Source organism: Periophthalmus magnuspinnatus, chromosome 11, assembly GCF_009829125.3.
Source record: "Periophthalmus magnuspinnatus isolate fPerMag1 chromosome 11, fPerMag1.2.pri, whole genome shotgun sequence".
Lineage (NCBI taxonomy): Eukaryota > Metazoa > Chordata > Actinopteri > Gobiiformes > Gobiidae > Periophthalmus > Periophthalmus magnuspinnatus.
Window position 1 is genome coordinate 31,537,812 of NC_047136.2, and position 13,149 is coordinate 31,550,960.

The 13,149-nt window shown below is 38.5% G+C and overlaps 1 protein-coding gene across 1 annotated transcript in view; it reads left to right on the forward strand.

The window, feature by feature from the left end:
- Positions 1-299: 299 nt before the first annotated feature.
- Positions 300-13,149, forward strand: part of vps50 (VPS50 EARP/GARPII complex subunit) — a 159,172-nt gene continuing 146,322 nt past the window's right edge. Inside the window, exons 1-3 of the mRNA XM_033991520.2 lie at positions 300-448; positions 3,209-3,277; positions 4,938-5,060. Of these exons, the coding sequence (XP_033847411.1) occupies positions 416-448; positions 3,209-3,277; positions 4,938-5,060 (225 nt within the window). The 5' untranslated portion in view covers positions 300-415. The remainder of the gene's footprint in view (positions 449-3,208; positions 3,278-4,937; positions 5,061-13,149) is intronic.

Genomic DNA, 13,149 nt, shown 5'->3' on the forward strand with positions numbered 1-13,149 from the left:
TTCCGAGCTGGTTTTATCTGTACATTTTTGTTTGCTCAAATTATGAACTTGATAAAAAATAAATTGTCAGACTTTTCGGCTTGTCTCAAACAATAAAAAAAAACAACAAAAAAACAAACAAACAAAAAAACAAAACAAAAACAAGCTTAAAAGTACTTAAGTAATGTACAAATACCTACAAGTTTGACTTAAGGACAGTACTTTACTACTTCTACTTCATTCCGTTCCATCACTGTATCATACTGTGGTAGTTCCTCCAGACTCCGGCAGGCGGCACCACCCCATGCATGCGCATCTATGGGGTGGTGTCACATGGCAGTCACGTGTCCGCTCAGTCATGGTTGCCTTCTGAAGAGCGATGTTTCCTTTGAACCCGTTTATGTGACCGTTCCCCCGGACACAGTGCACATCCAGCATGCAGAAGATCAAGTCACTCATGGCCCGACAGGTGAGCGCACACGGCGGGCTTGTGTGTGTGCAGGAGTCGCGGAGAGGTCGGAGAGCGACCCAGGGGATAGCATTAGCATTGTATTAGCAACATACAGCTGTTCGGAAGGTGATGCTCATTTGACAGCTCTCTGAATGAAATATTAAAACAAGCTGCATGGAATAGGACATTGTCTTAACTCTACTTGATATTTGAACTATTCTCCCGGAGCAGATTGTGTCACAGCCAGTGTTTAGAAGTAACAAAATACAATAACCAAAAATACCTATTCCGAATACTCATTTTGAGTAACTTTTTCATTTGGTGGTGTTCAGTTAATTTTCTAAAATCAAAGGAATTAAAAAATAAGCTTGTGATCTTTATGGCGTTAAACAAAAGAATTGCCTCTTCATTTGACCACTAACTTGGCCAGGTGGCATCTCCTGCTTGTTTCCATAGAGATAGTTAAATGGAACATTCCAGACAAAGCAATAACATCTCCCAGGAGACAAGACGTTCACAGACCCGCTACCAAAACGTTACTGCATCTTTAAAGGGACCATGAACCAATAAATTTCGCAAACATGGGCAAAGTGTGTCTACAGATACAAGGTGAACATTCTCAAACCAAATCTACTTGCTGATAACAGCTTTAATTCTGATTTACTCCTAATAAAAAAAAAAAAAAAAAAAATATATATATATATATATATATATACATACATACATATATATACTGGACACAATGGCCCATTTATTTATGTTATGATTTGGTGTTTTAGTGTCAAGACGATTATCCAATCAGTGATAAGCCTCACACAGGTATCTCATTTGGGTTGCCAGTTTCAATGTTGAAATACAGTTGATTTTAACCTAAAAGGTCATCACAACCTGTCTTAAAAGTATAAGAGTGCAGTCTACAAGCAGTCTTAAAAGTGTAATACTGCAGTCTACATATAGTTTTGAAAGTGTAAGAGTGCAGAGGCGGAAATTGGTGACCTGAGACTGAAAGTAACAGCCACACTGAGCAGCGCCAAACCTCTTCCCTCCAACATAATATCAGAGGAAAGGAAGGTTCTCAGTGCTCTAGAAAAGGACTGCAGCATCAACATTTTGCCAGCTGGCAAAGGGAGATGCACCATGATCCTGAACTCAGCTGATTACGAGGCTAAAGTGAACAGCCTCCTCAGTGACACCGCCACCTATGAACTACTGAAATGAGACCCTACCAGTGGGTACAAGAAGAAAATCATAGACTGCTTACAGAAGCTGGAGAAGGAGGAAGTCATTGATAGACAGCTGTATTACAGACTCCATCCTGGTGATTCCATCCCTTGTATCTGTGGCCTCCCAAAGATCCTCAAAGAAGGAGTACCCCTCAGACCCATTGTATGTAGTGTGGATTCTATCACATACAATGTGGCCAAACATCTGAATTTGTGAGCAAAATCAAGCATCTCCAATTTGATCCAGATGAGACCATGGTTTCATTTGATGTGACCTCTCATTTCACTTGTATCCCCACATTAGTAGCGGTGGAGGCAGCAAAGAGGAGGCTACTGCAGGATACTAAGCTAAAAGAGAGAACTAAACTGACACCGGACCAAATCTGCAAACTGCTGGAAATTTGTCTTAATGCCACATATTTCCAGTTTAGAGGAAACTTCTAGGCAGGCAAATCCACGGCTGTGCCATGGGCTCACCTGTCTCTCCTATCCATCCATCTATCCATTTTCTTCCGCTTATCCGGGTCCGGGTCGCGGGGGCAGCAGTCTAAGCAGGGACTCCCCCCTGTCTCTCCTATCATGGCTAATTTATACATGGAACAATTTGAACAGGAGACTTTGGCCTCATTTCCAAGTACTTCACCCACACACTGGTATCCATATGTGGATGACTACTGGACTAAAATCAAAATTTAGGATCTGGAGCTTTTTACTGCACATATAAATGCAGTGGATCCAAACATCAAGTTCACATGGGAAGAAGCCAAGGAGAACAAACTGGCCTTTTTAGATTGTGCAGTAACAATAGGAGAGGACCGGCGACTCCAGGTAGATGTTTGCAGGAAGCCCACTTACACTGACCAATACCTGCGGTTTGATTCACACCATCCACAGCAGCACAAACTCAGAGTGATCCGGACACTACAACACAGAGCTCAAGTGGTGCCTACAAACACAGAGGGAAAAAGTGAAGGAGGAGCAACATGTGGAGAAAGCCCTCTCTGCTTGTGGATATCCAAAATGGGCCTTCAATAGATCTAAGAGAGCTAAAAAACTGGACAACAGGGAATCTGAACCTAGAAGGAGAGGTGTTACCATTCCTTACACAGTGGGTGTGTCTGAAAAACTTCAAAGAATTTTCAGACAGTATGAGATTCCTTTCTTTTTCAAACACCAAACACTTTAAGACAAAAACTGGTTCATCCAAAGGACAAAACCCCAAGCCATAAACAAAGTAATGTAGTCTACTCCATACAATACCCCAAGCAGTCATCCTTCTCTAGAATAGAGGTAGCTTTTCTACTGTTGTGAAATGAGAAATGTCCATGCCAATGCCATACCTGGTATGATCTTTTTCATTTTCTGTGAGTCTAGAAACCTTTTAAACCTGTATTCAGTTGTGCTTTTTAAAGAGAGTTTGGATTAGATTTGAATGAACAGTCATTTGAATATTGTTATATATATATATATATAATATTATATATGTTAAGACATTGTTAAGACATCTGTGTAATTGTGGATGTTCTGCTGTATTCTAACCTGTTTTCTGTGCCAGGGTCTGAAGAGCCCTCAGGAGAACATGGCCGACCTCAGCCCTGTGGAGAGCTTGAGGATCCCCAGTCAGGTCAGGAGCTGTTTCTACTGCAGGTCATCTGTCTGAGCGCACTGGTCAAAGTATGGCATAAGGTTGCACAATGAAACATAAGCTATTGGAACTGTCACAGCTATCAAATAGCAAAGGCTGCTGTAGATGCACTAATCTGATATTGTTTTCATATATTGGCGAGAATTCAATAAAATGTGTTCCATGGGATATTTGCGTCCATATATTGGTTCAGCCGATATCCTGGTTAGACATATCATTTGATGTAATAATACAATTTTCTGGTTATGGTTGACCCAGAAAATCTCATAATGTTTTGTCTTTCTACTTACGCAAAGTTTATAGTTAAAATCTGTGTCAGAAGTGAAAAAGCTGGATTTATATAATGATACAACAACCTCTGCAGACGGGTAGATGATGTCTCAGAGTTTGTGTAACACATTTCCAACACTTGACCCAGTGTTGAGACTACAACCAATAGTGTCAACACTGTGTTGCGTTCTTTAGTGCCATCTAGTGGTTTAAAAATATAACTTCCCATGACACAACACAGGGCTCGTTGAACACTTAATTTCTGCTAAATGCACTCTGATATTTATTATGTCATTTAATATTATTGTACAATACCGTAGGCTATAAATGGCTGTGAAAATGACAGTAAAGTAACACAGTGCTTTCAGCAGATCTGCACTGAGCTTTTCTTGGACTGATCAAAAAGATCCACACAGAAGAATAGGCTCATCTTTTTCTTTGTGGTTCTGTAGTGAAGAACAAAGACAGACTTAAGCCTCACTCTACACAAGCTGCTTCAGAGCTCCTGACATGAGCCACACCAAGTAACACAGGAGATATATCAGTCACATGACTTTTCTTAAAGGGACACACACACACATTGACAGCGCGACACAAGCCTCAGTTTCTGAGCCCAACACGTGTCGTCACATCGACTTGTTTGGCCCATCACTACTAAAAGTGAAATTTTAGCACTTAATATTTTAATCTGATCTAATTCTTTCAAATGGTACTGCTTTTTGACAGAATTGTGCAGTTCTATTGCATAACACATCAATAGAAAGCATGTTTTTGCCAGCCCATTAAACTGAACTGTGTCTTGTAGCATTGTAAAAGTCCTATATTATGCAGAATTGACTCCTGTGTTAGAATGTTGTTACGTCCTCAGAAACAGACCCCGAGTTGTGTTTTGTTTAATTCACACATGTTTGAGTAACGCTTTTTTATTAGTCCGTCTACATCTCCAGAGCTCAAAATGCTCTGTTCCACCTTGTGATGTCATGAAGCATGAAGTAATCTGCCTTTTACCTTTTGTTTAGTAGAGACTGGCAATTCTAGGGCTGAAATGATCCAAATGATTCAAGAGTATGGAGTTTAAAAACGCAGTGGAGCATTTAATGATCACAAGGTGGTCAAGGTGAGTGTATTCACTTTGAGAGAAGAACTAAATATGCAGGGTTTGTGTGTTAAACATATGTGAATGAAACAAAACAAAACTCCATGTTTTAGATGAACATTATACCATAGATCAGAAAAAAATAGTGTAATATGGGCCCTTTAAATGTGAATTATTAATAATACTAATTAAAATTTGAGACATGTGAATGCTGTGCCCCTCTGCTCTTGAAGAGTGTAGTCCTGCACACTGCTCAGTCTGTGTGTCCCTCAGGAGGAGATGCGTGAGCCACGGGAGCAGCCTTTGGACCCAAGCACAGAGCAGGAGATCATCGACAGCATTGAGGAGGTCTACTTCTCCTCCGACTCCTTTGACATGGTGCAGTACGAGCTGGAGGTCAGTGTCAAACATGGTCTGTATGTGGACATAGCTAACATGAGTCGGTGTGTTCCAAATAGGAATCTGGTTGCAGATTAGCCACTATAACTACTAGCCTTGATCGATGGAGGTCACATGGGCAGAGACTTTGGCCACTTTGGCCGCTTTGCATGTGGTCTTGTCATGGAGTAGTTCCGTAGCGGTACTTCATCTATTTCTGGAGCAGGCAGAGTTGTTCAGAAGCCACACCGAGGATGAAGAATTCAATGGATTTAGTGACTGGAAGTGAGATCAAGAGTAAACTTGTTAGCTTGTTTTTTATGCTTAATATCTTGCGTTAACATACCAGACACATATTCAGTTTGCTGTCTATGCTTCATGTAGCTGAATATGTGTTATGTAACGGTTGATTGTTACAGTTCACTTGTATGACCACAAGATGGTACTGTTGTATTTGTAACACCTGTAAGAAAATTTACTTGACTCATTTTCTTTTATACATTTCAGATTTAATTTCCCCTTCATTTATTAGACCATAAAGGTGATCATTTTTTATTTGGAACAATATTGTAAATGTTTAGTTTATCATAAGTCTAGTTTCAGGTCGCAAAAACTGCTTCCTGTTTTCCGGTTCAGCTTTTTACACTAATGTGAAGTCTGACCCGACGGAACACTGCTGAAAACAGAAACAACTGAGAAGTAAACTATAAAGTTTTGGGTTCACCAGTTTGTTAACTAGCAGGCCAAAGTGGTGTGTATATTTTCCATGTGTTCATGTGCAGTTTTGTGTGTATATGTAATATGAGTCAGAGCTTATGTTGTATTTGATGTGTTTGCTTGTTCTATAGTGTGAACTGTGATGAAGAAGTAAGACCACTGTAAACATCAGTGAAAAGAACTCTCACGTCTCTCGTGTTTGTGGACAAGCCGGCATATGTTACGTTAGGGTAGCGTATCTGATTAACTGATAATATCTTACGTAAACATACCAGACAGTCTGTTGTCTATGTGTTACATTAGCGTGCTGTATTACTATTCAGCCTGTTGTTCTCTGTTGTTGTTGTTATTATTTTTTTGTAACTTATATTTTATTATTTTCAAAGATATAACAATAGAACAGTGAACATTCGGTCAGCCGTCATTTTAAATACAAAAAACATTTATCCCAGTTTTCTTCATATTTTTCCTTTTGTAACCTTAAAATATATGTGAGTCTCTCCATGGCATGAATTTCTTCCACAATGTCCCTCCAGTTGTCAAGCGTAGGGGGGGTCTTCCTTGTGCCATTTGCATGTAATGGCTTTTTTTGATGCTGCCAGTAATATCTTGATTAAGTAGTAGTCCTTTTTTGGGATATGCGCGTCAGTAGTCCGCCCAAAATACATCGTTATGCATGTCCTTGATAGTGTGTACCCCAATATTTTCTCCATTTCTTTGCCCAAAGTTTCCCAAAATTGTGACACCTTGCTGCACTGCCAAAACACATATGCATGTCCCACATTATACTCCCCACAATGTCTCCAACATGGTTGATCCACTGATAGAGATGCTTTTTTAATCTTTGGTGTGATGAAAAATCTGATGATGTTCTTCCAGCAAAAGATTCTCCAATTTGTTGAATTAGTTGAGGTGATTTTGCCAAATTTTATACCAGTTATCATCACTTATTTCTTCTTTAATTTCTTTCACCCATTTATCCCTAATGTATAACGACATATTTTTCCTGTTATCCCCCAAACCTTTATACCATTTAGATATAATTTTTGCACTCTTGTTCTTATATGCATCCCAAAGTGTCACAGTGATTATATTCAGTTCCCTCGGGAGGTCCGGTCTGATTTCTCTTTGGTAATAGTCTCTCACTTGAAGGTACATATAGAATTCCTGATGTTCTAAATCAAATCTGTGCTTTATATTTTGAAAGCTTACCAACTCCCCTTCCTTAATGAATGTTCCTATAATGTTCAATCCTTTATTTGCCCACTCTTTAAATTTGGCATTTATAATTCCTGGTTTAAAATTTGTATCATATGGTAGCCAACTCAAAAGTTTAATCTCTTTCTATTTTGAATCTTTTTACAATTCTGAACCACGTTTCTGTGTAAACTCTGCACACCCGACTGGGCAACAGGTGCGTAGGAGATGAAGCACTTGTCTAAAAACTAAAGAAAAACTCCCGCACACTGTCTCACTCTTAATGCAATTCTATTCCATACAACGTTTCGGTCTCTCTGACCTTCTTCAGGTATGAGGACAGCCCCTTCCGCTCCCCTTATATAAATCAAGGGACCGCCCCCTATAGTTTAATCAACCAATAGTCGTAAGACACATGTATTCAAAATCAGAACCCAAAAAACACCCGCAAGATTGTGCATAATTTCCTCTACAAACGTTTTTTGTGATTTAAAATACATGGATAATAACCAGAAAAATATAATGATTATTACCAATCAGAAAAAATAGCAGATATATACTATATACTTTGGATTTTTGTAAAAAACAGCATAATTGACATAAATGACATAACTGACACCCCCAAAAAGTTCCATTACATCTACCTCATAACTCAGAGAGAGGGCAAAAAACAGTTCTACATATCCACATCACAACATTACATTAAACAACAGTTCATCATTTAAGCCCTTAGGACAAAGAGTTTGTAAGGTAAAAATCCAATAGGCTTCGCGTCTCTTTAACACGTGGTCGTGGTCTCCACCCCTCCGCGGAGCAGGCACCTGTTCAATCTCGCTTCTGCGGGACCTTACAAACTCTTAGTCCTAAGGGCTTAAATGAATGAAACAATTCTGAACCAGACATCCAGAGTGAACTTGACTATACAGTCTAACTTTGTTACGTTTTCCTTAAACAATCTTTTGTTTGCCGTGCATTCAGAGTCACACCAACAAATCAAAGATTTGAGCTGGGCTGCATAGAAATACTCTTCTAGATTTGGCAGGGCCAATCCACCCTCATTTTTTGGTAATTGAAGTGTTGAAAATTAAATTCTTGGTTTGGCTCCATTCCATATGAATCTTGAGATATTTTTGTTACTCCACAAATTGATTAGCTGGTATTGACACTGGCAGGGACTGGAAAAGATACAAAATTCTCAGCAGGACATTCATCTTAATTGTCTCGATTCTAGCATGTAGATCTAACAATAAAACCTCCCATCTTTCCATGTCTTTGTATATTTGTTGGTTCAAGGGTTTATTGTTGGTCTCATATAATGTGTTAAAGTTATTTGTAATCTTTATTCCCAAGTAGTCTGTTGATTTTTTATTCCACTTGAAATTATATTGCTGCGATATTTTTAATGGAGAATTACAGTTTAAGAGGAGAACCTGCGTTTATAACCTGATAGATAGCCAAAATAATTTATTAAGTCCATTAATTTAGGCAAACATACATCTGGTTGTTTTAAATAAATTAAGACATCGTCAGCAAATAGCCCCACCTTGTGTTCTGTGTCCTTAATTTTTATTCCTATTATTCCCTCTTCCTGCCTTATAGCTTGTGCCAATGGTTGAATAAATATTGCAAAGAGGGTTGGTGACAAGCTGCACCCCTGTCTCGCAGATCTTTCTAGGGTAAACCAGTTTGTGAGACTGCCATTTATCTTTAGTCTCGCTTTTGGATCTTGGTATAATGTTTTGACACAATTGATTGACTGTGTATTAAATCAAATCTTTCCAAACAGCAATACAAAAATCTCCAACTGATGCAGTCAAAAGCCTTTTCGGCATCCAGACTCAAAAGAAGTGTGTTTTCGTTTGTTTTTTGTGCTTGTTCAATTATATGTAAAGTCCTCCTTATATTGTCTTGGGTTTGTCGTCCTCTAATAAAACCTGCCTGATCCTCATCTATCATATCGGAAAGAAATGTTTGGAATCTATTAGATTGATTAGATAATTGACGTATATATTTTGTAGTCACAGTTTAATATTGATATTGGTCTATAATTTCAAAATATTCTTTGTTCTTGCCCTCTTTATGGATAATCATAATTATTGCTTCTCTCCACGAGGGAGGTAAAACTCCATTTTTCAGAGTATGGTTAAACGATGATAATAATAATGGGTTCAACTCTTCTTTGAAGGTCCTGTACCATTCCACTGGGAACCCATCCGTTCCAGGGGTCTTGTTGGACTTCATTCATTTTATTGTACTTTCTAGTTCTTTTTCTGTGATGGGCGAACATAATATTGAATTTTGGGACACTCCTATATTTGGTAAATCTAATGAGTTTAAAAAAGCTCTAATTGTCTCATCTGCTGATTTAGGTTGGGAATAAAGTTTAGAATAATATTTTTCAAATGTTTTTTCAATTTCTTCTGGTTTGTAAGCTAAGTTTTCCATTATAGGCTCTCTTATTTTGTAGATAGTGTTAGATTGTTGTTTATTTCTCAAACATCTCGCAAGTGATTTTGTTAATTTTGATCCTCCTTCATAATGTTGTTTCAGAAACCTAATATTTTTTCCACTTCTTCTGTTAATATCTTATCAATTTTTCCCCTTGTTTCTTTAATCTTATCAAGTATCTCTGGATTGTTATATTTCTTATGTAGTTTTTCAAGTTTTTCTAATTCCTCTGTGGCAGTCTGATAGTCTAACATTTTTCTTTTTTTAGTATGTGCTGCATGTGATATCAGTTTGCCTCTCATTACTGCCTTCATAGCATCCTATACCATTGTGGGATCTGTTTCTCTATTACAGTTTTCTTTTTTATAGTTATTGTTTATTGTTAAGCTTTCCAATATTGAGTCTCCAGTTTGTATTTTTAATTTTTCTACTAAGGTCCAATGTTAGACTCAATGCACAGTGATCTGACAGATCAGCTGCTCTTATCTTACATTCTAATATTCTAAACCTGTCTTCATTGTTCATGAAAATGTAGTCTATTCTTGTATAAGTTGAGTGTGGTGCCGAGTAGCAGTCCCTCTCTAATGGATGACATTCTCGCCAGACATCTATGATCCCCAATTCATTTAATGTTGTATTGATATATCGTGACAAATATGTTCTACTGTTTTTCTTATTACTTGAGTCTAAAGTATGATTCAAGACAATGTTCCAATCTCCACAGCATATTAATGTTCCTTCTGTTTCCATAGTCACTATGTCAAATACAGATTTATAAAAGGATTTATCAGATTCAGGTGGAGCATTCAACATTCAACAATGTAACCACATATTCTTCTAGTTTCCCCTTAACTAATATATATATCTACCTTCTCTGTCTTTAATTTCTTTCAGGCCCCCAAATTTTATATTGTTATGTATTAAGATTGCTACTCCATGTTTACTACCTCCTTTAAATGAACTATAAAATAAATTTCTATAACCTAGCATACTTAATTTTTCATGCTCTGTATCAGACAGATGAGTTTCTTGTAGGTAAATTATGTCTGCCTTTTCCTTCTCAACTTTTTAGGAACCTTGCCCCTTTTAATTGGATTATTTAAGCCATTCACGTTCAGAGAGACAATCTTCACTTTACTGGTACACATCTTTAACCAAGGAAAAAAATACTGACAGCATGACCGTAACAACCTAGTGAACATTATGAACCCTAACTAAAATGTTAAAGAATAGTACCCCCTGGTAAAAGTCTGGGCCTATGGGTGACCCTAGTGTCCTGTTGGTAGGGGAGAGGTAAAGCCTCCCACAAAAGAAGGGCCCCTGTGTAGATATAAGTGTTGACTCAAAAAGTCTAACTTCCATTCTACTATGTCCAACTACTTTCAATTCCCTCTTGCCAGTATCATTTTTTTTATTATAATTTTTTTTAAAGAGAAGCGTACTGCCGGATTTCCACATGCTTGTCTATTTTAGTAGTGTTTATATCGGTAAACTTTTTATTTATTCTTTAATATTTAAATGTATTTGTTTGTTTTCCTATTAGCAGTTACCTCCCATCAATCTCTTATATTTTATCTCCGAAACTCCCGTAGTCTCTCCCTCGCTCTCCGTCCTGGAGATCTGCTCCGTGTATCCTGTGTGCGCGTTCCCATGACCAGGCCTGTTGAATCCTCCGCTGCACCTCGTCTTCTCTCTCCGTAGATCCAGCCATCACATCATAACCCCGTTTCTTCATTTCCTCAGCTGCATCATGTGGATTTCCATATGTTCTGGTCCCGTCCGTCCAGTGAATTCTTATCTTTGTCATAGGTGTCTGAAATCTGACCCCATTTTCTTTTAGCGCCTTCTTTATGCCTCCATAAGCGTTTCGTTTTTGAACCACATCTTGGGCATAATCGTGATCAAAGAATATTGGTTTTCCATCTATTTTCAAACGCTTCTGCCAGGCTTTCTTGAGTATCAACTCTTTCGTGTCAAACTGGAGAAAGTTCACAATCATAGACCGTGGTGTCGCTCCGTGTGTCGGTCTTTCACCCAAAGCCCTGTGTGTGCGTTGAATCTTGAGCTGGGTCTCCGCGAGTAAATCCAACTCTCTCCGCAGCAGCTCCTCCACATAGCGGGGGGGCGAGTCTCCCTCCGCGCCCTCTGGTACTCCAAAAATGGGCACGTTGTTTCGCCTTGACCTTCCCTCCAAATCCGTTAGTTTGTCTTTTAACATCTTTTGTTCCATAAGAAGCATTAGCAAGATTTCTTTAACTTCTAGATTCCACTCCTCGGCTTCATTAACGCGCGTTTGCACGTCCTTTATAGCTGCTTTCTGCTCCTGTAACTCCTTCTCATTGTCGGAAAGTTTCTTGTTTATTTCAGCTCTAAATGTGTCAAATTCGTTCCTGATATCAGCCTTCACTTCTTCTTTAAACGACGCAAATCTGTTTTTTATTTCCTGCTTTAAATCTTCCAATATTGTTACCAGGCCTGGTAGAATCTCCTGCCACGCTGGTGCGTTAGCCACTCGCATGTTAGCTTCAGTGGACTCCAGGTTTTCTTCTCTTTCAACATCTTGTTCCAATGCTTTGTTTCGGACACTTTTAGTACGGCGTCCTTCTTGTTTGTTTCCCCCATCCATTCCGCAATTTATTTGTTGAATTCAGTTGTCTTAGTTGCTGAGGGGGTGTAATTTGCTATGTACTGGCAAGAGAACAGAATTAGGCTGCCATCTCTCTCTGTGCCGACCCGGAAGTCCCTGTTGTTGTTGTTATAACGTGCCTTTAAAGATAAAATGTCTGTTCTTGGTCTAGGATTTTGTAAAATAAATGTCCCCAAAAGTGCGACTTATTGTCCAGTGCGACTTATATATGTTTTTTTTCTTCATTATTACAATTTTTTTTTTCACTGGTGCGACTTATACTCCGGGACAACACATAGTCTGGGAAATATGGCACATTCAACAGAAAATACAATGTCTAGACTGTAAAACTGCTTTAAAGGAAAATGTTTTATTTTGTATTTAAGTTAGACTCCTTTCAAATCTGTGCCCAATGCAATGAATCATGATGGACCCAATTTAAAAAATTGTGAAAACCTGATTAATGATTCATTGTGATTGGCAGCATTATTGAGGCATTGTTCCTGACACTACAGCATTACGGTTATGTTGTAGATCTGTGCTCTCATGAATAGCTTGCGTGTGTATGCATACATTGTGTTGCAAATTAATTCTGATGTCCTGTCAAGAGGCATTAGAGAAGGGAATTTAAGAGCAGAAGGGGGATTTAAACCTTCACATTCCACTGGTCCAGATCTAACAGAGGTGGGATGGGACTAGGGTTGGACTATCTTAAGACTGACAAGCTTTGGGCTGGTCTGGACGAGGTTTGGGCCAGGTCCAGATGAGGTTTGGTTCAGATACCAGACTAGGTTTGGTTCAACATCTGATCCTAATCAATACTAAAACTAGTATACTCATTTGAGCAGGTATAGATACTAAAAAAGTCAATTTCAGAGGATAGAAATGAACCTTTCCTGAATATCTTATCTAGAAAGATCTTGAGCTGTACCTGAATTGCCACATAGACTAGTATACACCCATGGACCACTATGGAACCTACTGGTCCACTCAGGGATTACACAGATATAAGGACACAGAGTAATATAAAAGAAAATACATAAAGGTCCTATATTACACTAGATGAATTCTTCTGAGCTTTAAGCCTTGTTAGAATATTGTTACCATACCTGGAGTTGT